The sequence below is a fragment of the Centroberyx gerrardi genome, chromosome 7 (assembly GCF_048128805.1).
Source record: "Centroberyx gerrardi isolate f3 chromosome 7, fCenGer3.hap1.cur.20231027, whole genome shotgun sequence".
In the NCBI taxonomy this organism is placed as follows: domain Eukaryota; kingdom Metazoa; phylum Chordata; class Actinopteri; order Beryciformes; family Berycidae; genus Centroberyx; species Centroberyx gerrardi.
The window spans coordinates 11,779,105-11,801,918 of NC_136003.1; the positions used below are offsets into that span (position 1 = coordinate 11,779,105).

The 22,814-nt window shown below is 43.6% G+C and overlaps 3 protein-coding genes across 4 annotated transcripts; 2 read left to right on the forward strand and 1 right to left on the reverse strand.

Annotated features, from left to right (window-relative positions):
• Positions 1 to 1,860: 1,860 nt before the first annotated feature.
• On the reverse strand, positions 1,861 to 4,867 carry pglyrp6 (peptidoglycan recognition protein 6). Its single transcript, XM_071918487.2, has 5 exons — positions 4,767 to 4,867; positions 3,208 to 4,041; positions 2,837 to 3,047; positions 2,066 to 2,360; positions 1,861 to 1,947 (listed from the first exon to the last, which is right to left on the reverse strand). Exons 1-5 carry the CDS (start codon positions 4,828 to 4,830, stop codon positions 1,933 to 1,935), a joined length of 1,419 nt encoding a protein of 472 aa, XP_071774588.2. The 5' UTR covers positions 4,831 to 4,867; the 3' UTR covers positions 1,861 to 1,932.
• A 615-nt stretch (positions 4,868 to 5,482) lies between these two features.
• Positions 5,483 to 9,390, forward strand: LOC139926685 (trafficking protein particle complex subunit 5-like). The gene is made up of 3 exons (XM_071918476.2): positions 5,483 to 5,609; positions 7,252 to 7,524; positions 8,045 to 9,390. Exons 2-3 carry the CDS (start codon positions 7,255 to 7,257, stop codon positions 8,339 to 8,341), a joined length of 567 nt encoding a protein of 188 aa, XP_071774577.1. The 5' UTR covers positions 5,483 to 5,609; positions 7,252 to 7,254; the 3' UTR covers positions 8,342 to 9,390.
• A 333-nt stretch (positions 9,391 to 9,723) lies between these two features.
• Positions 9,724 to 19,162, forward strand: mcoln1b (mucolipin TRP cation channel 1b). 2 transcript variants are annotated; one of them, XM_078284598.1, is made up of 14 exons: positions 9,724 to 9,864; positions 10,363 to 10,607; positions 10,723 to 10,884; positions 11,428 to 11,584; positions 12,098 to 12,179; positions 12,407 to 12,503; positions 12,839 to 12,938; positions 13,172 to 13,278; positions 14,398 to 14,547; positions 14,648 to 14,749; positions 14,921 to 15,043; positions 15,828 to 16,034; positions 16,720 to 16,850; positions 17,280 to 19,162. In XM_078284598.1, coding segments are annotated over exons 1-14 (1,707 nt in total). In that variant the 5' UTR covers positions 9,724 to 9,821; the 3' UTR covers positions 17,281 to 19,162. The 2 variants fall into 2 exon arrangements, with proteins under 2 accessions (XP_078140724.1, XP_071774581.1); XM_071918480.2 differs by lacking the exon at positions 17,280 to 19,162 and having other exon boundaries at positions 16,720 to 16,854.
• Positions 19,163 to 22,814: the final 3,652 nt, after the last annotated feature.

Sequence of the window (22,814 nt, forward strand, 5' to 3'; positions counted from 1 at the left end):
GGTGACAATTAAAAAACAACAACAATTACAAATCTTGTTGTGTGACGATGGCAATGATGATGATAATGATGATAATAGCATTGTGGATGGGATGAGCTGTGATTAGGACTTTGAATAAAACACTGAGATGTCCCTGTTTTGTGTGTGAAATATTAAAGTTGGTATGTGATTCAGATGAAAATGTATTCATTTTACTGTATACAGCATTCAAACCTGAACAGTGTTTGATCAAACTTCTGCCTCAGCCTTGATCTTACCTGTAAGGTGCGGTTGTGGAAGGTGGGGGCGACGGAGTTTTGTGCTGAGTAGGAGGGTGGGGGCCCATAGCTGGTCCCTGGGGTGAGGGGCTGCCCCTCTGGCTCCATGGTCCCCCCAGAGCACAGTATGGAGTCCCACTGGTGACCAGCCTGCCTACATTGTGCAGCCTCCTCTTCTTCTACGCTCACGTGGAAACATACACACACAGACGCAAAACACAAACAGTAAGTTTGTCAGGGCTGAAAAGTTGTTCCCCTTCACTTTCATATGATCACACAGAGGGTAGTCACACTGACATTACATAGTAATTCACAAACAAAATATTTTGTAAAATATAGATTGTTGTTGAGTGACAAATCCAATGGCATATCAGAGAATAAAAAGTGTCAAATCTGCAGAATCGACTGTGTTTCAACTATCCCCCACAGCTGCAGCGTTCGGACTGTCTGACCTATTTTCACAATATGTCTGGTGTTAAACGAAGAATGAAATGGGGCGCCCAAATGGTTACATAAATAAGTGGCCTTTATATTCAGGCCCATGTCCTCTCTTGCTGCCCCTACTAAAAAGCAGGAAAATGCTCGGGTACATCAAGGTGTCCCACGGGTTAGCCGCTGCTCCTTCAGAGGACGTGGCTGATATCGATCCAGTCGCTGTCAGGTGACCAATACAACAATGTATCCATGCACAACGCCTTTTACACCCAAAACGCCCATAAACTGCTGTTTTTGTGTGCAAATACTCACTGAAAACGGCCTGGTTTGCGGGTCGCAGTGAGCGGCTTGCTGTTTATGCGCCGTTCGTCATACTCCGAGAACGGAGCTTAGGCTTTACGCCCCGAGACGATGCATGCCAGAGGGGCTTTCGCTGTTCCCTTCCAGTAACTTGCCTCCTTTATCGGCGCTCAGGTTTTTGCATGAATCCCTTGAAGATGCCAGGCACAGGACTCCATGTTATTTGGCTTGCAGGCACGCCACGGCTGCGTACGTAACGTCGATGGGGAGAGGGGGGGGGGGGGGGAGAAGAGTTTTCACAAACCCACCGCGGACAAGTTCAAGCTAAACTTTTGCGGGCGCTTTCTGTTTATTCTTATATTTTGAAGGTTGTTTATTTGAAATGAATTGTGTTTCGAAACGTTTCAAATCAGGATTATATTTTTATGTGCGAAAAATACAACATTGAACAGCGCTGGTATGTCAGACTGATAAGGTGTGTTTATGTGAGAGATTACATGTATTTAAACAGGTGGAGCATGCAGGTATTTCATTTTTTCCAAATGAGGTTCAGTTGATAACATCTATTACACATTAACTAACCAATTAAATAATATGTTTTCAAAATAACATATAGGTCTGTATCCCCCTTTATGTCATGAGGATCGAGTTATCGAGATGTGTCAGGTCAATTTTCTGAAACAAAAATCCCTAAATACTGGAAATCAATAAATGGCTGATTACTGGTCATTGCATGATCATTCGGCGCTCTCTACTGGCCTTAGACGGAACTGTTTGTTTGCATTAGGCTACTTTTCATAGTAATCCTACAAACTTTCCCAAGATTTCATAAAAAGAAGTCAGTGTTTGAAAGAAAATGGCAACCATCAACAAAGACAAGTATTTATTGTGTCAGACTTTGGTTTATTCAAGCCTCTTCCTCTGGTCTAGCAGGTTCTTTTCATTCTGTGACCTCCTGTAAAAAAAAAGAAAAAAAAGAAAAAAAGAAAATAAAATAGCATAAAATAAAAACAGTTCAACATAAAGCATTTTTTGAAGTGCTACAGTGATATAATACTCATATATCCACATACCCCAAAGTGTTCCCAGCCTTTGATCTCACTGTAGAGAGCTTCCCCGGGACAGGAAGTGTTGACCACCTGTCTGTGCCCCTGCAGAGTGAAGTTGGCCACCAGTCGCCCGCCGCCGACAGCGCAGGAGGCCAGGTGGTCTCTCACCAGCCCCATGGAATGCTGGGAAGGCAGACTGGAGGAGTAGTCGCCAATGAAGGAAACCCCGTAGCCTTTGGAGTTGTGTCCGTAGGTGTGGGCTCCTCTCCAGTGCCAACCCCGCCCCTCATAGATGTAGCCGTCAGAGCCAGCAACATAGCTTTAGGGGCACAGAGGGGGGTTAAAAGGATTCAGTATCTTATATTACTTAGTCCAAATTGAGTACAAAATCAAAATTGACCTGTACACATCCTCTAGTCTTGGAGAATTACAAGAGAAAAATGCCTCAAAACTGACTGGTGGTGAATGATGAAAAATCTCCAAGTCATTTAGTCTATTATTGAGTCCTAAAATTGTAATTTTCTTAAAACAAGTGAAGAAAACTGCCAATGGGATGAGATAATTTCACTTGTTTCCAATGCAAATGCAGTGATCTGCCTTATTCTGACTTGTTTCCACATAATGACACTAGAAAATTCCTGAAACAAGTGCATTGGAAATTGGTTATCTCACCCCACTGGCAGAATGTTTCTCTTGTCTTAAGAAAAATACGATTTGAAGGCTGAATATGAGACAAAATGACTTGTTAAGATGGATGTTTTTTGCAGTGCCCTAGCTGTATTCACTCTCTTCTACCTGTATCCTATGTCGTCCCAGCCTCTGTCGTCCTGGTGGAAGCGCTGCATGGACCGCATGTCTGCAGAGCACTGCTCGAAGGTCAGACAGGGCTGGCTTGGTGTAGAAGTGTGGTGGATGTACATGAAGGAGAGAGGGAGGGACAGGAGGGTCGGAGTTCCTCTGTATGGCTCTGCACCCCACATGCACCGGGGTATAATGGGTGGACAATCTGAAATGAGAGAAAAAGAGAGAAAAACAGATTAATAATGCATGCAGATTTGCAGATTTGTACTCTCAAATACATAGCAGTAATTTTAATTATTCTCATTCTGAATAGCCATGATCATGCTGAGAGTGTTGTACACCCACTGGTTTGGTCTGTTACTCACCCATGTACTCGGCCACAAACTCTTTTATTCCCTCATTGACCACAGCCGCCAGCTGCTTCTTCTCCTTCACTTCCATCTTGGGATGCCCCTTCAGTCTGCGGTGCAGGTCGATGGATCGGACCACCTGTCTGGCCAGCAGAGGAGGGAGGACCAGCTCCCTGAACTTCTCCCTACGCCGGGGGCTGATGAGGCGCGGAGCGGCGTCCAGTCCCTCACTCCCCAGCTGGTGGCAGTAGTACGCCGTCAGCAGCCTGCTGAGCTTCAGAGGACGTCTGGATTGAGCAGAGACCTCCATCCCTAGAATCACACCATCCATGCCTCCATTGACCTGAGCGGTTGTCACCAGAGAGGGATCGTCGGAGAGGGTGAAGACTTTAGGAGAGGTGACATTGTCCCAGCAGCCGTCGGGACCCAGGCGCTGGGAGAGGGGAGAGCTGCGGAAGTGCCTGAAAGAAAGGCCGAGGTCTCTGGCCAGAGTGAGCTGGTGCAGACCCCGGACACGCCCCCTAGCCTTGGAAAGGAAACCAGCTTCAATGCCCAGGAGGAGGGGTCTGAGAGCAACAGTGGTGCCATCGGAAGTGAGAACCACCCCTTCCTCTCTGGCATCTTTGGTCACACTGTGACGCAGAGCCCTGCCAATGTAATCTGAGAGACCAGCGTCCATTTCAGGTCCACTGGAGTTGGCATTACCAAGGAAGTGCTGAATGAATGCATCATTTAGGCCAGCTGCCCTGCGCAGGCCCCTCAACACAGCTACTGGCTCCAGCCCAGGGTTCCCGTCCTCCACCTGCTTTACTGCCTTAATAAAGTCATCCATGTGCAAGGAAGATGAAGCTGGGGATGAGCACAGACAACACATAACTGCCTGTGTAATTCAGATTATTTACTCTTATAAACATTTGAATGCCCCTTACATCATTGGTATCCAATAATTTACAACACAAAATGTCATTGTTGATGCAATAGTGTGATGAACCAAGTGCACTTCTGCCACATTTGAAAAATGATGAGGACCAGCTGCTCGACGCTGGACTCAGAATGTTGAATAGCCAGGACAATTCAAAACTGACTGTCCACAGAAAAAGAAAACACAGGAACACTCATAAATCTGCACTTATAGGTAGGATTTAATGGGACTGCAGACAGGCTAATGTTTTGGCTGTAAGTCTCCTTCAGAGACCATATGATATGATATATGAGCCTATATGAGCTCATATATGAACAGTCAATTTTGAATTTTCCCAACTAAGAAGTATTCTGCATTATTTTTCATGTTCAATAGTACAGAAAATAGCCATCCCTCAAATCAAAATTGGAATTAAATGTTCCAAATAGATATACATGTACAAAGAATCTGACCTGAAGGTTTGCATACACAGAAAAAATATGGTGATACGAAAGTATACACAGAAATCAAAATATCACTTCATATAAAAATACAGTAAAATGTGTAAACACCTTGACATCAGTACTTGCTCCAGTGTATCAGTACTTGCTCCAGTGTTAATACATATGATGTGTTTCACAAAATTGGTGAAATCAAAAACAAATGTTATTACCTTCCGTGCAAGTGCTGACCCAGACCACAAGAAGGGCCAGGCTCCATTTCCAGTGACTTGCCATCTCGCTGCCTATATCCACACTGAGCCCTCAATACCTTGAGTGCAAAGTGTTAAATGCCCGTCCTTGTTTCCTTCTCTTATTTATAGACGTGCAAGTGCAAAGTGAATGGGTGGTTATGCAACAGCTGTACATAGATAAGCTTGTGTTTAATCTTCTGAGGTGGCCGACTGAGCAATGTGGGAAATTGGCACCTGTAGTGTGGACAATGTAGTGTTGTTTGTCCTCATATGGCTCAAGGTCTCTCTGTATACCTCATACAGTGTTGACATGATGGACCTGGATAATTTCCAGGAATTCACACATTCTGTAATAAATCTCAGTACTCTTCTTTTGTGTCATTAACATAGCTGCTGTTGGTGAAACTGTGGTTCTCTTGGGAATAGTATTCGGAAGCAATGTCTGTGTCACTAGAAATCGTTGGCAGTCCTGTCTGAGGCAATATATATTCTTCTTAATGGTCAGAAAACACAATGCTTAGTCTGCAAAACAGAGGAAATCCCAAAGCCATGAATCATGTGTGTGCTGTGTGGCAGAAATACACAAGTTTGCACACTGAGTTTAACTTTTGCGTAATTTCTTACTGATAGTGTAGTTATGCAATTATAATCATGTATATGCTGATTCAGATAAGCTGGAAAATCAGTTTTGAAAAATTGCAGCAACGTAAAACTAAAGAACCCACTGATCACCGCTTACAGCGGTCACGTGACCACTAGAACAGGAAGTAGACGCATACAGTCTGTGGGTGAACTGAATAGCAGCAGGAAAGCTAAAACAAGGTTTGTTTATCTACAAAGAGGTCAATTTGGAAATGAAGCTAATTGGTCGCATGTTTGCTATCGTGTGTTTGTGTTTTAAAGCTTGCGATCATGTGTGTATTTCACTGCTGGAATGGCGTGGCATGGATGTAGTTATTATTACAAGAAACACCAAGCTAACCTGTCTTGCTAGCTAGCTAACGTCGATAGCTGATCAGCTGTCAGTTCAGTGGGGAGAAGCGGGCTGTACTGCTGCAGCAGAGCTATCATCATTATAAACTTAGAATCATTATACACTTATAATGTTATAACTCTCTAATAACACACGGTACGGGTAATAGCAGAATGGGTAGTTACATCAGATCCTGTGTATGGGCAAAAGCGTACAGAATGTAGTAGGGTTGGTTTATATTATTCCACATAATCATTAGAGGTCCTGTCATTTTGACGTAGGGGTGAAGGGGGTAAGTGGAGCAGTTGGGTAAGGTGAGTCACCCCTTGTTTCTAGGCAACCATACACAACATGAATTATGTGATCACAGATTTAGGAAGAGTAATTAATTTCCCCTGAATCTGTGATAGAGGAGAGCACATGGAGAAAGGGGTGTGCGAGCCAAACAATGTCTGACTCACACACCCCGATTATATCATGTGATTTTCTCATGGTAAATATGTATCTAAATGGAAGTAGATAAGTTTGGGACTTTTCTTATATATTATTTTAGGGTTGTATCAGGTACAATAAGAGGTCATAAACTTAGCAGAACTGTATGCCTGTTTTTCTGTGTGAAGCAGTTTTGTTAAAATGGTATTTGTGGGGTAAAATGTGCCACTAGTCCTGGGGCAAGTTGAGCCAACGGCTGAACATACCACAGTCTAATTACATGTACATCTATTAAATGTAATTAAGTTAAGATAGACATTATGATGTATAGTGAGAAAATCAACAAAGGAGAAGTACCATGAACAGGTTATAACAGACAGACAGACACACACACACACTCACACGTACACACACACACACACACACACACACACACACACTGCACAAACATTGTGTTGACAGTCGTGTTGAGCCAAGTTGTGCATTGTTGTCCTTTTGAAAATAGGAGAAATGATCTCCCTATGTTGAAGTAAACATAAATTATGTTGTTAGAATGTGATTCTCAGGAGAGACAGAATGGAGAGACAGACTGTCTGCCACTGCATGCTGGGAAGGCCTTAAAGGACTGAAAAGAACAAAAATAAAGGTTTTAATTTGCCCCATTGTAATGCTCAACTGCCCTCTACCCTGGGGTAAATTGAACCAAAAGACCAACTCTTTTCACGGGTTGTATTTCTCAAACTGCTTTAGCTACAGAAACTGTTTTAATTTCCATGAATGCTCAACAACTGTAAGCAATTATTGCTTCAAATAAATGCACATTTATTTTGCCGTGGTAGCACAAAATGTAAAAAGTGGCTCATTTTACCCTGTTCTCCCCAACTAGCTAACAACACCTACTAGCTATCTTTTTCTAGTACTAATGATTCACACATCTATTAATACAAAAAGAAGACATTCACACAGGCTGTTATGTCACTATGAACTTTGGCTATATCATGATCACCACAGGTGACGCACACTTCAGTCTGCTAATATACATAATTCACTCTCCCACAGAAAATGGACACGCGGTTTACTCGAGGGAAATCCAACATCTTGGAGCGGCCTCTGACCCGACCCAAGACAGAAGTGAGCGTGAGCGCCTTCGCCCTGCTGTTCTCGGAGATGGTGCAGTACTGCCAGAGCCGGGTGTACTCTGTGTCCGAGCTGCAGACCCGCCTGGCGGACATGGGGCAGAGCGTGGGGGCCAGCATGTTGGACGTGCTGGTGCTGAGAGAGAAGAACGGCAAGAGGGAGACCAAAGTGCTGAACATACTGCTGTTCATCAAGGTAAGCTAACATGAATCATCACTTGCAAAAAACAAAAAAACATTGTTGAGCAATTAAATGAATAAATAAAAAAGAAAGAAAAGAAAATACAAAGACCAGTGGACCACATGACTGGCTGATATCCAATATTTAATAAAAAGGCAATTATTGACCCAACATATTGGTCTAACCCTAGTTGGCTCATTGACACAACACAATGTTATTTTAATGCTTTATTAGGCAAGGCCTAGCAAAAAAATTGTAGATGAGCACATCTCCCCCACGGATTATGTTACTACACTTAATTTGCCAATGCCTTAATTTGGTTTTGATATCATTTGGGGTTGAATGAAAGCACATGGTGTTTAGAGGTAGGGAAATAAATCACATGTGAACTGTTCCTCTGGTAAAAGCATGTAAAAATCTACAGGATTCTTTTGGAAGGGAGAGAAGGCATGCTGGAAAATGGGCTCAACATTCACTGTGGCTGGAATCATCCTTTATAGAGAACAGCATTGTCTAACAGCTACCTGTCCCTCAGGTTAACGTATGGAAGGCGCTGTTCGGGAAGGAGGCTGACAAGCTGGAGCAGGCCAACGATGACGACAAGACCTACTACATCATAGAGAAGGAGCCGCTCATCAACGCCTACATCTCCGTGCCCAAGGAGAACAGCACCCTGAACTGCGCCGCCTTCACTGCGGGCATCGTGGAGGCCATCCTCACACACAGCGGCTTCCCTGCCAAGGTCACCGCCCACTGGCACAAAGGCACCACGCTCATGATAAAGTTCGATGAGTCAGTGATAGCCAGGGACAAGGCTTTGGACGGCAGATAAGGAAGACCGGAGAGAGTGGGGGGTTTATGTAAATCAATGCAGGATAAGGATACATCATCCATGTCCAGGTTATTCACTCCGGCTAGTGTGCGGTCCTGAGCTGTGACTGAATGTGTGTGTGTGTGTGTGTGTGTGTGTGTGTGTGTGCGATTTGTTCATTAGCGACTGAATTTCCTTGTGACTGATGAAAGAGATGAATGTATGGATGGGTGGATGACTGCCCAATACTGAGCCACGTCTAGAACAGAAAAGAGGCAAGTAGTTGGCACAACCGTGCGTGTTTGTGTCCATCATCTCACTCCTGTCATACCTCATGAAGTGATATTTGACACAAATTTGTTTACCTGCGTACATTTACATTGTAGTTTACTGTGTTACATCGCAATTTCATATTCCATTTTGATATCACAGATCAGTCATAACATATAAAAGTATTGAATAATTCTTGCTCCACTTTACTCAGTAGTTTTCATTAGGGATGCTCTGATTTTTTGAGCCCACACACATATAGGTCACCACTTTTTCAGTTAAGAAATAAGCTTATACCAACATAGTGACATAAAAGATGTGGATTGGGAGACAACATGGGTTCTTATCATATCATCATACGGCATACACTTTAACTCACTGAGCCACCAGTATGTCTCATATTAGTCTCATATGGTGGGAGTGAATATCTAAGCTAAGACCGATCTGAATGGCGGCCAGTTGATCAGGGCATCCCAGGTTTCCATGATGTTAAAAATCATTGTCACAATACCTCATTTAACGCTACAAAATATGTTTTTAATTTCCTGCAGAGGGCCCATGAGAACCACTCCTTATGAACAGGGGTTAAGTTGAAATGTTTTTTGTAATCTTACAATGAAGTCTATGATCAATTCTGCCTGGTACTCTACTCATCTATCTAATTGCATTCCAATTCAACTTCTGATGTTTGCAACCTTTTCTGTGTAACTCCTGTAAGATTGATTCATAATGTTCTTGTGTCTAATGTCATTGATGGCACTGTTTATTTCTATGTGTTAATCTTCATTGAATAAAATGAAATGTCAATGGATAAAGTGAAATGGCATCCGATTCTGAGTAAATCCCAAGCATCATTATCATATAAAATATTTGTGTAGCTATTTATGTAAGTTATGATGGGATGGTATCAACCTGATAACGAGTAGAAGAATAAAATATAATTTTTTAGCATATTTGACCACAGGGAAACTTCACACGTCACTGTACACTGCGCTACAGTTTCCCCAAACAATACAGACGTGAGTCACGTGACAGGTGTCACGTGACCATGTAGGAAGCTGCGATCCGTGTTTACCAATTTTATCATCTACTCTGCGACAGAGAGCATCGTTCGCCGGTGATTTTATCCGATAGCCTACATTTTTAATAGGATTTCAATGATTACCTGACATTTGTACCGATTGTCTCGATGACGCGCTGTTAATTCCTCTGTGATCTTCAAAGCGTCGCCATGGCATCTTCAAATTACACTTGCATCCAGGACAGCGCCACAGGTTTGTTAAGCAGCCATTCCAGTTTCTCCGGTCATACTGCGGACTCCTTTGTGCCTGTTGTCTGCATGTTTCTTTCTGCGACACATGTTCATTGCAAATATCTGATTATTGCATATTACTCGGGCTTATAGCTCAGGCAGGCCCGCTTATATTTGTATTTCCAGCATCGATTATGTCAAAACAACAAGCTCTGATTTACATTGGATATTGTTCTAATGAAACAGCAGCAAAGCAAAGGTTTTTAATATGATAGCTATATTGCTTCCCCTGCTGCATCCCATTTTATTGAGCAGGTGCATATTGAAGCCATATCTTTCATCCTCAAGGCCCTTTTATACAATTAATAATTTACCACCCTATTGAACAAGCACAGGTGAACTTAAACACAAGGCTGTCACTCATTCCTCTTCCAGTAAATTAACGCTAATCATGAATAATCTCCCATTTCTTTCAACAATGAATGAGTTTCTTTCTGCTTCCCCTCGTTGGCTTCCACAGAGAAAGACCGTCTGTTCTCCTCCGTGAGCAGCTATGGGTCCCAGGACCTTCTCGGAGGCGGGAACCCCCGTCCCACCGGCCTGGTGGGCTCCGAGCTCCGCCAGCAGCAGGAGGAGGAGGAGGAGGCCCTGAGGAGGAAGCTCAAGTACTTCTTCATGAGCCCTTGTGACAAGTACCACGCCAAGGGCCGCAAGCCCTTCAAACTGGGCCTGCAGCTGCTCAAGATCATCATCGTGACTGTGCAGGTGGACAGACCTTTCTCTGTGATGTGGACCGAGAATCATATATTCTGTGTGTCATCTGAATATGAAATGCCTGACTGACTGACTCATGTGTTTTGTCTCCGACTGTCCCTCTCAGCTGGTGCTGTTCGGCCTGAGCAACCAGATGGTGGTGACGTTTAAAGAGGAGAATACGGCGTCGTTCAAACACCTTTTCCTCAAGGACTACCAGGACGACGCTCCGCAGGCCATCCACACCCAGAAGGAACTCTACAGCCGCATCTACTATGCCATCGAGCAGGTAGCCCAAAGAACTGTAAAATGAGTCATTTTTACTATACAAGCTGAAAGAATTTATTTCACTAGTCTTTGTTTCAGTGGGGAGTTTTAGTGCCACGTGCTTTAAATGCTGTTTCAGAGGCTTTTCCACCCTGCAAAGAAACTAAGAAACACAGTTATATGCTTCTTTGTTTTTGTTCAAGTCCTCATGAAATTAACTCCTGTAACTCTTACTGCCTGGAAAACTGGAACCTGGAAAGTATCTCTAATGGTGACCTCATGCTGAACCAGTAGGCCTAAATATAAATTTCTAATCATTAAAACCATCAGATTTTTGAACAATCCCTCCGTCCATCCCATCAAATAAAACTGCCTTTCTCTTCCTGACTGATATCCCATTGGTTTACACTTTTGAATGATCCCTCACTGCCTTATGTCCCGCCCCAACATCCTGTTTCAACAGGAAATACATCAAATCAAGGAAGTAAAGACGCGGTTTCATGGGGTCTTTAATATTGCATCCAATTCAGCTTTAATTCCCCCCTCTGTCTCTGCTCTTCTGCAGTACTTGGCTCTGCCGCAGACCTCACTGGGACGGTACGCGTACGTGTTAGGGGCCGGGGTAAACGGAACCGCCCTCTCCCTCTGCCAGAGGTACTACAGGAAGGGGAGCATCGACCCCGTCAACGACACGTTTGACATCGATCCCTATGTCGTCACCGGTAAGACGGCCTCCATCTTTCATGTATCTTCTCTGCATCCCACTTATGCGTCCATTAAATGTGTCCCGGGGTGTATGACATTATAACTGGCAGCCTCGTTTTTTTTCTTTGTGTCAGCGAGTCATTGTGCTGCTGCTCCATATATGTCAGGAGTCGCCCTGCAACTGTGCCCTACTTTTTACGGCTTGAAATAGTTCCTATCACCAAAAACACATCATGAAAGTGTTTTTTTTTCCCACATACTTTAGTAGAAGTACGATATGTCCTTGCCATGGGAACAGAGTCAGTTGCATGCACCTGCTGACTTTGCAATGATGGTTTTTGGCAAAGTCTTGTGGTTAAAAAATAGACAGATACAAATGAACGGCAGCCTCCACAAAGGCTGTCCTGCATTTGAATGCTTTGAGGAAGTGTGGAATTGTGGTTGTGTGTCATGATGCGGAATATGGTTTTTGTGTAGCTTTAAAAATTTCCCATGGTTCCTCTTAATGCTGTTTTCAAAATGTTTGGCAGATTGCATTGGATTGGACCCGCCGCCCTACGGTTCCTCTCCGGGAAACAGCGACTACAAGAACTTCACTCTCAAGTTTTACAAGTCAGACATGATTATGGTCCTTTTTTATTTTTTTACAACACTGGAAATTAAACAGGATTCATTGTCTTTACTTTACTGTTTCAACTCTGTATATTGACTCTTTTCTCTCTCTCTCTCTCTCTCTCTCTCTCTCCCTCCCTCTCTCTCTCTCTCTCTCTCTCTCTCTCTCTCTCTCTCTCTCTCTCTCTCTCTCTCTCTCTCTCTCTCTCTCTCATATCTGTCTCCAGGCTGATCAATGTAACCATCGACTTCCAGCTGAAAGCGATCAACATTCAGACCATTATAAACAATGAGATCCCCGACTGCTACACCTTCGCCATCACGGTGAACTATCTCTTCTTCTATCTCTTTTATCTGAACATTCTTTCTTATAAGCATTCCATTCCGTGTCGATTGTTCTACGGATAGAAGAGGAGATGTGTTACTCTGATACCCAACGCAATACAGATAGAAATCTGTTCTAACTTAGGTTTGTCTAATTTCGGCTACACTTGATCATAACTGTGAAATTACCATTCCTCGAGTTCTACTGTATATCTCAATATATGCAGAACTCTGAGATAAGAATTCAGATGAAACCGAAGGGGTTTGCCTGTGTAAAAACTTCCATACCCAGAGGTTGTGTGTATATTTACTCTGCCTCTTGCGTCTGCTATCAGATCGTCATGGATAACAAGGCCCACAGCGGCAGAGTTAAGATCAGCCTGCAGAACCTGGCCTCTATAAAGGAGTGCAAAGACCCCAACGTGTCCGGACATGGTGAGTGATCGGAGGAGGAGGAGAGGAATGAGCTGCAGAGGAAGAGGAAGTGATTGTTAGAGGGATTGATGCCATATATCTATTAGCTTTTGCATGTTTTTTCACTAAATTTCCTCTCCCAGTCGCTCTGTCTTGATATCATCTTGTATTATCTGAACTAACTGCGCTTGTCCCGTCGCCAGCTTTCTCACTCGCTCGCCTTTTATCCCCCTCGTGCGTCTTTCTCCTCCCAGCGGAGAGCTATGCGCGGGAGTTCTTTGATGTGCTGGTGGCATTTGTGTGTCTGCTTTCCCTGCTGCTGTGTGGGCGCTCCATCCTCAGAGGCATCCTCCTGCAACATGTAAGAGACCAGACAAACACATTTCACAGGGATCCTTTCCTTCTCTCGCTCGTGATGAGCTGAGGAGAACTTGTTAGGTGTTTATGGCAAGGCTCCAGGCTCGTGCTGCCAGTCAGTGGGGCTGGGTGTTGTTTGAAGGTTTAGTTTGATACAGTAGTGCCAATAAATTAAGTTTAATGACATTTCTAAAATGGCACTTTTCAATACCTGACTGTTTCATGAAAGCATATTTTATATTGCAAGAAAGTTATTTTTTCATGTTATGTCTTGTTTATGCCATTTGATTTTCTAAATACAATCAGACCATGCTCAATATATTTTCTTCATCAAAATGCCCAGAAATTAGTTGAAAATTTGAGGTCACATCCCAGTTTGAGCTTTTTGATATGTTTTGCAAACTTAAATTCAGTGTTGATTCCAAAATCTGTACAATGCCAATAGGTATCATGCTCAGCCGTACCTCTTAGTAGTTTTATCAGAGACACTTATTAAGTCACTTATTTACAATCTGAATGTTTCATACATGGAAGTATACAAGGGGTGGACAAAATAACGGGAAACCACAATACATAAAATCACAATAACAAAGGCAGATACACAGGAGAGGCATATTAGGTTGATTGGCAGTATTTTTCAGCTTTAAAAGAGGTCTGACAATCACCACTTTTATTTGTGTATGTTTTCAAATACGGTCACAAATGCTGCAAAACACCAGTAATTTCTCTTCATGGTCGTATAATGGAATATGAGGCCATTTTACAGGACCAGGTGTGATGACCAGGACCAAACACTGTTCCCTCATGATGTTCCCATATTCCAAGATGATAAAGCCCCCATACACACTGCTAAACAAATTAAAGAGTGGGTTCATGTCATGGACCACCAGGACTAAGTCAAACACCTTCCACAGCTTCCCAAATCACCAGATCTAAACATCACTGAACCTTTATGGGAAGTTTTGTGGCACAGTGTGAAGTTAGGTGTATCAAATTTTGGAAAGGAGATGAGAATTTAACAGAGGAAAGAGCTTACCAGGGACGTCACTTGTAACACTGTCAGAACATCTCTCGTCTCACTGATCGTCTAGCTGAGGACTGATCCCCTCTGTCCCCCTACCAGGAGTACGTGCAGTTCTTCAAACACAGGCTGGGCCGGCGTGTGAGCTGGGGAGACAGGATGGAGTTCATCAACGGCTGGTACATCCTGCTCATCGTCAGCGACCTGTTCACCATCATCGGCAGCTTCATCAAGATCGGCATAGAGTCCAAGGTAACACGAGTTATGTTGCGTTAAGATTTCTACCCTGCAAGAAAGTTAAGGCCGAAGAGAAATGATCTTGCAAATTAATGATGTAACATGTCTCATGCAGAATTTGTCATCCTATGATGTGTGTGGGATCCTGCTGGGAACCTCCACTCTGCTGGTGTGGGTGGGAGTCATCCGCTACCTCAGCTTCTTCCAGAAATACAATGTGAGTCAAAGATACACACACATATTAATAAAGTTGACTTTTTTTCATTTTTCTGTTTTAGTTTTTGGTTTGTTTGTGCTTTGTTGTTCTGCATTGCTGGCCACCTCCGTTCTTTTTCTTTGATCTGTAAATAGACCTGGGTGTTTTTTTCCCCCTCTCTTTATTCCACAGATCCTGATTGTGACTCTGAGAGCCGCCTTTCCCAACGTTATCCGCTTCTGCTGCTGTGCGGCGGCCATTTACATGGGATATTGCTTCTGTGGATGGATTGTACTCGGGCCCTATCATGCCAAGGTACACACACACGCACATACACACACACACGTGACTAATGAGATACCAGTTCCTATGCAGCGTCTCCGGCCGGGAACGAACAGGCATGAGTCATTCCTGTAAGGCCATAAGTGCATTTCAGATTAGCCTAATTTGCCTAAAATGCCCTCCAGCGTATCATCTTTGTGGCTATGTATAATTAATGAGAGAAGAAAATTGACATTTATTAAATATGAAACATTAAAACGTTCTCTTTGTGTTTTGTGCTCTCATCCACTGCTTACTGCCTGCCATGTTATATTGGTGTACTGTGTATTGGTAGTTAGTGGGCGAGCAACCATCAGTTGTTGCTGTTCAGTTGTTCATGATTGCTCTAATAGCTCAATAGCTGCTCTGAGCCAGGGATCAAGAAGAAGCCTGAGTGTATTGAAGCTTTACAAGAGACAAGATTATAAAGAGCAACTAGTAAAACTTCAGCCAATGTGAAATGACCAATTAACAAAACAGGCATGAATAAAATATGCAGCCCTGCAAAAAAAAATTTCAAATGTGCAGAATTCTTTGACATTTCCTTCTTAATATTGCCAATTAAAAGCCTTTCAACAGCACATTAGCCCATGTAGAGGTTTTTAGAATACATGCTTAGAATACATGTTGAATAAGCTTATGCCTGCTATTTCAGTGTATTTCCCTCTTCCAAATATTGCCAAATATGAATATGATCGCCTGCCATCTCAGAGGAGCTTGGATTGGTTTCACTGTAGTCATTTGATTTACGTGTCTCACCCTCGCCCCATGCATACAGTTCCGCTCCCTGTCCATGGTGTCGGAGTGCCTGTTCTCTCTGATCAACGGGGACGACATGTTCGTGACGTTCGCTGAGATGGAGCAGAGCGGCACGCTGGTGTGGATCTTCAGCCAGGTCTACCTCTACACCTTCATCTCCCTCTTCATCTACATGGTGCTGTCCCTCTTCATCGCGCTCATCACCGGAGCCTACGACACCATCATGGTACGGCGGTTTGGTTTACTTTACGGTGACGGCTCCCGCTGTTTGCAAACATTTTGAAATGATCTCTGACAATGCATGACGGGGATCTGAAGGTGTTTGAAGTGAGAAAGGGATGAAAGAGGAGAGGACAAAGAAAGATGAAATGGATGGAGGGATGTGGGGGAAGCCAGGGAAAGTATAAAGTGAGGCTGAAGGGCGGTGATGGGAAGTTTGAAATGCATCCAAGGGCCATCAAGTGCTGCAAGAGGCTCTTGCTGGAAAATCATAATATGATTATCTGAAATGAAGTCAAATGAAATTATAATGAATCAAATTAGATAAGAAAAAAAAGGATGACCACAGATGGAGTGCTGTGATGAGGGCGGATTGCCAATAATCATAGGTGCTGTTTTTAATGTTCTAGCCTGTCTGAAAAAGGCTTTTTATTATTCAAATTGTCTGGACTTGGATTTTTCATGCCGCATATTCTATTGGCAGTCATAATTCTTCCTTTATTCTTATCGTAATTCCCTTCCAAGAGCATGTGTGTTAATGGAATACCTGAAGCGCTCCCTGCACTGTTTTCTGCTCTAATTAGATTAAATTATTATTATAAATTATTAGAAATTATTGTAAATCGGTGACCAGGATTTGGGAGGTGATGTTACTAGTAGCTGGATGAAAACTGTGTGTTGTCTTCCTCCAGGCCCAAACACAGGAGCAGGTCCGCGTCACAGACCTGCACGCCTTCATCGCAGAGTGCACAGACACGCCCAGCTCCGGCAAGTTCCGCGGGCCGGAGGGAACGTCCTGCTCCTTCCTCTGCTGCTGCGACTGGTGAGGAGGAGGAGGAGGAGGAGGAGGAGGAGGAGGAAGATGGAGTGAGGGAGTGGCAGCTGTTTGTGTGTGTGTGCATGTGCAGGACTGTACATGTGCTCAGTTTTTGTGCGTGCGTACATGTGTGTATGTGCATGTATGTGTGGGAGTATGCATTAAAATGTGTGTGTGTGTGTGTGGTCTCTATGGATTCAAGTGTGCGTCTGTGTGTGTGTGTGCTTGCATACAGTTTTGTGTGTGTGTGTGTGTGCATGTATGGGTGCATGCATATATCTGTGTGTGTGTGTGCACTCGTGCGTATCTCTGTCTAAAGGGAGTGTGTGTGTGTGTGTGTGTGTGTGTGTGTGTCACTGATTTGATGTTCTTTTCTTTGAAGCACCATATTTCCATTCCAGTGACAGCGAATTGTAATTGTGTTCCTCTTTCCAGATGCCCAAGTGGGACGCCGATGCCTTGAGGATGAACCGGCTGACCTTGGACCGCACAGTGTCCTCTGTTGCCAAGGTTACAGTTTTGCATTTAATTCGCGGCAGAACGGCAGAACACACTGTACAGTTGCCAGCGCCGTTACCTGCTTCAGCTTTTGTACTGTATGAATTATTTATTGTCTTCTTCTTCTGAAATGCCAGTTTGTTAGGGGCTTTGATGACTAGGCTCATAATGCTGTTACACATCCTGCTAAACACTTTGATTGTGTTGCACTGGACACAAGTCCGCTAACTGTTATTATGTAGAATGGATTGGAGTTTTCACTTGAATCGTCCACTATGTACAGGATTTTTATTTGTATTTTTTAATGATTTCATTTTTTTTATTGGAGATTATGATTGGGTCCACATGGATTTTTGTGCCTCTTGATACACCCTCTGAATCTCCATACCAGTGGCAGAACAGACACACAACAAGACAGACGGACGAGCTGGAGCGGAGTGATCATTAGCTGCTGTATATATGCATTAGCTTCTGCAGCGTTTTCAGCGGAGGTTATACCTCCATTTCCATTTCATTCTTTCACTCCTCATCCCTTTGTTCATGCCGTCCTTTGGGTGGAACGAGATGATGACTGTACGAGGAAGGACAAGCCCTGCAGCCGACCAGTTAGTCATCAATATGTATGAACTGCTTCTGCTGTAAAGAGCCAGGTGACTCTGCACAGTAATGCACTTTTTACTGTGGGTTTTTAAGTGCATCGTACAAGGTCGCACATGTTGCTACGGAAAAATCAGCATTCCAACAAGGTCAAATATTGTTTTTACGCAGGTGTGTCATGAATAATTTTTGCGAGATGCGCGCTGTGCTAGACTACATAGGCAGCTGTGGCAGTTGTGTCTGTATTTTATATGATGTGTCAGACATTGAAGCCATGTGTCAAATGGTAACTGCTCATTTATTTTATCTGTGACCGGGCAAGAGCATCTCTACCCACCAGCATAATGGTCTAGTTCTTAATTCACTGTCTTTTAGGGACTGAATGGTCATTTGTTATCACTTTTAATAGAGAAGCCTATTGAAGTGGTAATGTCATTCCAACGTGCTGCAAATGAAGGCTACTGTTTAAAGGAAAGGGGATTTTCACTGTTCACGACTTGTTTAAAGGGTTTAAAGGGAACAAAGAGAATTGAGGTGTCTATCCAGATATGTGCTGTTATTGTTTTGTTTTGTTTTTTTAATTAATGATTTCTTACTCCATGACTCGTTTACTACTGGTTTAGAATCTCGACTGAACTAATGTGTTGTTTTTTTTATTGAATGTTTATTTACATGTACATGCACTTAATGAAGAATGATGTAAGGGATGCACAGCTTCAAGTGATGTAAGATGTCTCACATGGGAGCCGTATAGCACAATGGAGCAGAGCACTGTATATATATAATGCATCTGTTAGTGTTCTCCTGACACTTCTCAGAAGGTTACTTAACGCTGATTTGATTTAATGACAACGGTTCTTGCGCACTACATTTGTTTACTGTGTTGATTGTTTTATTTGGAAGCTGTGTTAGTTATTTTACCTCAGTCCAAGAAGATGCACAGAATAGGGGAGTTTCTCAGTTTCTATGTAGGAGGTACTTGTAAAGGTTTTAACCCTGATGTGTATCAGATCTTTTCTGTGAAGATGTTGCCTTCTGAATGCAGGTACACCTCAGCAAAATAAATTGGAAAGACATTGAAACTGTGTCAAGGTTGCTGAGATAAGTAACCGAGGTCGATGTTACTGAGCTTGTGGTTATTTTTAATCTCTCTTGTCAAGCTGCACTGTATCCAAGGCCTCCTGTGTCCAGATTTGATGGTCAATTGCTCATATTCTTAAAGGGTTTTTGGCAAATATAGACACAGTAAAATATCACATTTGAGCCAAGAATCAGATTTGTGCATTTTGTGTATTTCTATAGCAGTTAGCTGAATATCATATATCTGAACCTAGTGTATTTCCTTATTACTGTGTTAAGTGTCAGATTTGTGAATTCTGTCTGTTTCCATTAGTGCATTTAGGAAGTATTGTATAAAAATAATTCAATTCATAACCATTCTGCAGAAAACTACCGAGAAGAACATTACTGTTTCCTCATCAGCTGTAGCCTGACCAGGGGCGGAGCATGGTTTTTGATGTGGCACATATTACACAAATCTAACCATAGTGTTGATTAATTGAGAATATAATGTAGGTACCATTTGACTTTTTCAAATACAGCTCTCTCTGGTGCCAGAAAGAGCTAAAAACATGATGGAGGTTACCAGTTCCCCAATTAGAATTATCATGACTAAATACAGTGAAATGCATGTTTGAACGGGCATGAAGCTAATGAGCCTGACTGCCCAACTGTGTTGTGGTAATATGGCACCACTAGAGGGTGAGAGTAGGCTCTGTCTACAGCCACCAGCCAGCCAGTCATAGGAAATCAATACAATCTAGGAGCAGTAGAGAAAGGAAACTGAATTATAGGCTCTTTGTGGAGGAGAGGAGGGGTGAGACATAAAGAAAGGGAGCGGTGTGTTGACTTCATAAAAGATAAACAATAGAACAAACGGGAGGAACAGTGCTGAGACAGTGTATGTAAAGCACTCAACTTTTGAGTCCACCATTATCACACCCTTCCATACATCTCCAAAACACAAGATAAGTGGAAGTAGAGGGAGATAGGCTATGCAAACAGAAGCAAATGCATATAATTGAAGATGCAAAACGCAAATGGATGAGGATGAGAGAGAGCACAGGAGAGACAAAGATCAAAGCAGATATGTGCACACTCAGTGCTCTTAGAGTGGTATAGAGAGCCGCTGTCCAATATCCTTAGTACCAGCATGCATTATTTAGGTTAGGATGCCGCCAGGCCTGAGAAGAGGCACTTACAGTCAGCCATCAGACTGACAGGAACTGGCTGGCCCGCTCTGGACATCATCAGGTTTCAGGCCAACACCAATTAACCAGTCCCACAGAGACAACACAGGGCAGTGGCTCTCAACCTTTTGGCTCGTGACCCCTTAACACAAAGCGAGGCCTACTCATGACCCCTGTCACTGGCTGTATACAGAGGAGGCCTAAAGGCTGAAAACTATCGATGGAGAGAAGAGAGAAAAATCAGAAAAATAGACATGATAATAAATATGTATAGTAGAAATATGTTTTCCTATCCCATAAATCATATTTCCTGACCGCCCCAAAAATGATGTCCCAGGTTGAGAACCACTGAAAAAGGACATGGGGCTACTTATCTGCATTTGCATCATTTAAAGAACATATTCTGAACATGTGTAGATGTGTGTATACTCTTTGTCTGTGTAATGCAGAGATGCCAGGCCCGCACACTGTGTATGAACATGCGTGATATATGATGATCATCTATTAATGAGGTTCTGTCTTATCAGATACACGCTCCAGGATTGACCCAGTGTTGAATTAGACTTCACAGAAGCACTTTCCATACTTTCCATTCCATAATAATTTCCATACAAGAAACAAAGTAAAACTGAAATAACTGCTTATCATCAGGCAGGTTTTGTTTTGCATGTGCATCCTGCTTCTCATGTTGCCTGTTGGTGAGTGCGACAGTATGCAGCATGTTAATGATATGCTGTGTAGGCACGTTGTGCTCTTTAGAGACTGCAAGCTGTGCACAGAGAGCAGCAGCAGCAGCAGCTGCACCGGCGTGTGCTAACCTGTATGTGCCTGGTATTCATACTCACTTGTAATGCAGTGACACTTATTAGAGTGTGAAGTGGCACGCATGCTAATAGCCAGACAACATACATTGGATTGTGAAGCCACTTGTGTTGAGAGGGAGATATGATTTGTCTCTACAAAAGATGGCGACTATGTCTGATGTGATGGGTGTGTCTCTCAGTCTCTGCCTCCTCTCTCCATGCCAGCTCCTCTCTTTGTGTGGCTGGGGCTGACTGGCAGGGCGATCGCACCCATGTACAGTATCTGACTGTACGCATGAATACATGAAACACAATGAGCGCATGTGTGTATCTTGCTGGATAAATATTGATGCGTTGTGTGTGTCGGAGGTAGCAGCCCCCTGTCTAGAGGCCAGGTTGTGGGGCTTGACTGTGCGCCAGCCCCTTTGTGCTGCGCTCTCCCAGCTGGACTGCAGGCCGGGGGGAAAAAACAATGAGATAAATAACAGGGGAACTGTGCGGCGGGTACACGGCCCTGCCCCTTCCTGTCTCCGCTGCCGCACACCACTGCCTGTGTGAAAAAAAAAACCTTCCTCTCTTTGTTTTGCCTGCTTGACCATGCCAATACGTCCATCAGCGTCAAGCCAGCGGGGGATCGGACCCCCAGGCTCCCCACCCTCTTCCTGGTCTCCTTCCACGTCTTTCACACATGCATGCATACACACTCACACACAAGTGCATTCACATGTGCGTACAAGCAAATACACAAACATGCACCTACAAGTGCGCTCACACACGCTTTGTCTCATACTCTGCCTAAGCTTCTCCTGTTCTTCCTTCCTGCGCTACACACATTCTATCCTCAGATTATTTTCAGCTCCATTCAGTCTGACCAATTATTAGAATAGGTCATGTCTAAAGATAACTAGATAAATCCTTCATATAATCCCTCAATTGTAATTGAAGATCTACCCATACCCGCCCATACCCACAATTGTCAACAGCAAGACAAGGAGAAGTGGGATTGTTCAACGGCAGATTAGACCAAAAAATAAAAAGACGATGCTTACTAATTGGTGTGAGCTGCACTCTCCAACCCAAGCTAATGGGCTTAGTCTGGAACAGCATAGTTACAGCCCAGCTACAACAGTAGTCTGAGGTCAGTGTACCGCAGAGGAACACAAACAAAACTTCCTCTGGAAGTCTGAGAGAGTGAGAGAGAGAGAGAGAGAGAGAGAGAGAGAGAGAAACAGAGAGAGAGAGAGAGGATGTTTTTATGCCATCAAGTGCATGTGTATATGTGTATGTATGTGTCAGTGTTTGTCAGTTTTGTGCCATACATTTCCACGCGGAGCTGAGACACGCGGTGCAGGGCCAGACCTCCCCTCTCTACTACTTGGAAAGAGAAGAGTGCGCCACAGGCTGAGCACAAAGAAGCCCATCCAGCACAGACCAGTACACAAAAGCCTGGCTCATGTAGACAGGGCAGGCGGCTGCTGGGAGCTCGCTGAACAGCAGCGGAGCAGACAGACAGACAGACAGACAGACAGACAGGCAGGCGGCATGCCCACCCAGACTGCCTCTGATGAAAAGCACTGCTCTGGTGAGGAGCACGGCACACAGAGACAAAAGCCTGTAAGCAATGAAACAACGCCCTTCAATATCCAATTGTGTCTGAGAGAAAAGACACAACTCGACTGAAGGGCTCGCATATAGCTGCTGCTCCTTGCTGTCTTTATTTTACCTAGGCTATAGCTCATATTCTTCCATTACTTTCATCCAATTTCAGTTCTATTCAGTCAGACTTTCTTAGGCTCCACTCAGAGGCAGGTGCACATGTTAAT

Bases quoted from the DNA above. Each gene is read 5' to 3' on its own strand.
- pglyrp6 (XM_071918487.2), bottom strand. From the start codon at position 4,830: ATGGCAAGTCACTGGAAATGGAGCCTGGCCCTTCTTGTGGTCTGGGTC. The intron at 4,042-4,766 runs GTAATAACATTT...GCTCATCCCCAG, and splicing joins GGTCAGCACTTGCACGGAAG to CTTCATCTTCCTTGCACATG. The intron at 2,361-2,836 runs GTAGAAGAGAGT...GTGCCCCTAAAG, and splicing joins TGGGACGACATAGGATACAG to CTATGTTGCTGGCTCTGACG.
- LOC139926685 (XM_071918476.2), top strand. From the start codon at position 7,255: ATGGACACGCGGTTTACTCGAGGGAAATCCAACATCTTGGAGCGGCCT. The intron at 7,525-8,044 runs GTAAGCTAACAT...CCTGTCCCTCAG, and splicing joins ACATACTGCTGTTCATCAAG to GTTAACGTATGGAAGGCGCT.
- mcoln1b (XM_071918480.2), top strand. From the start codon at position 9,822: ATGGCATCTTCAAATTACACTTGCATCCAGGACAGCGCCACAG. The intron at 9,865-10,362 runs GTTTGTTAAGCA...TGGCTTCCACAG, and splicing joins CATCCAGGACAGCGCCACAG to AGAAAGACCGTCTGTTCTCC. The intron at 12,504-12,838 runs GTGAACTATCTC...GTCTGCTATCAG, and splicing joins GCTACACCTTCGCCATCACG to ATCGTCATGGATAACAAGGC.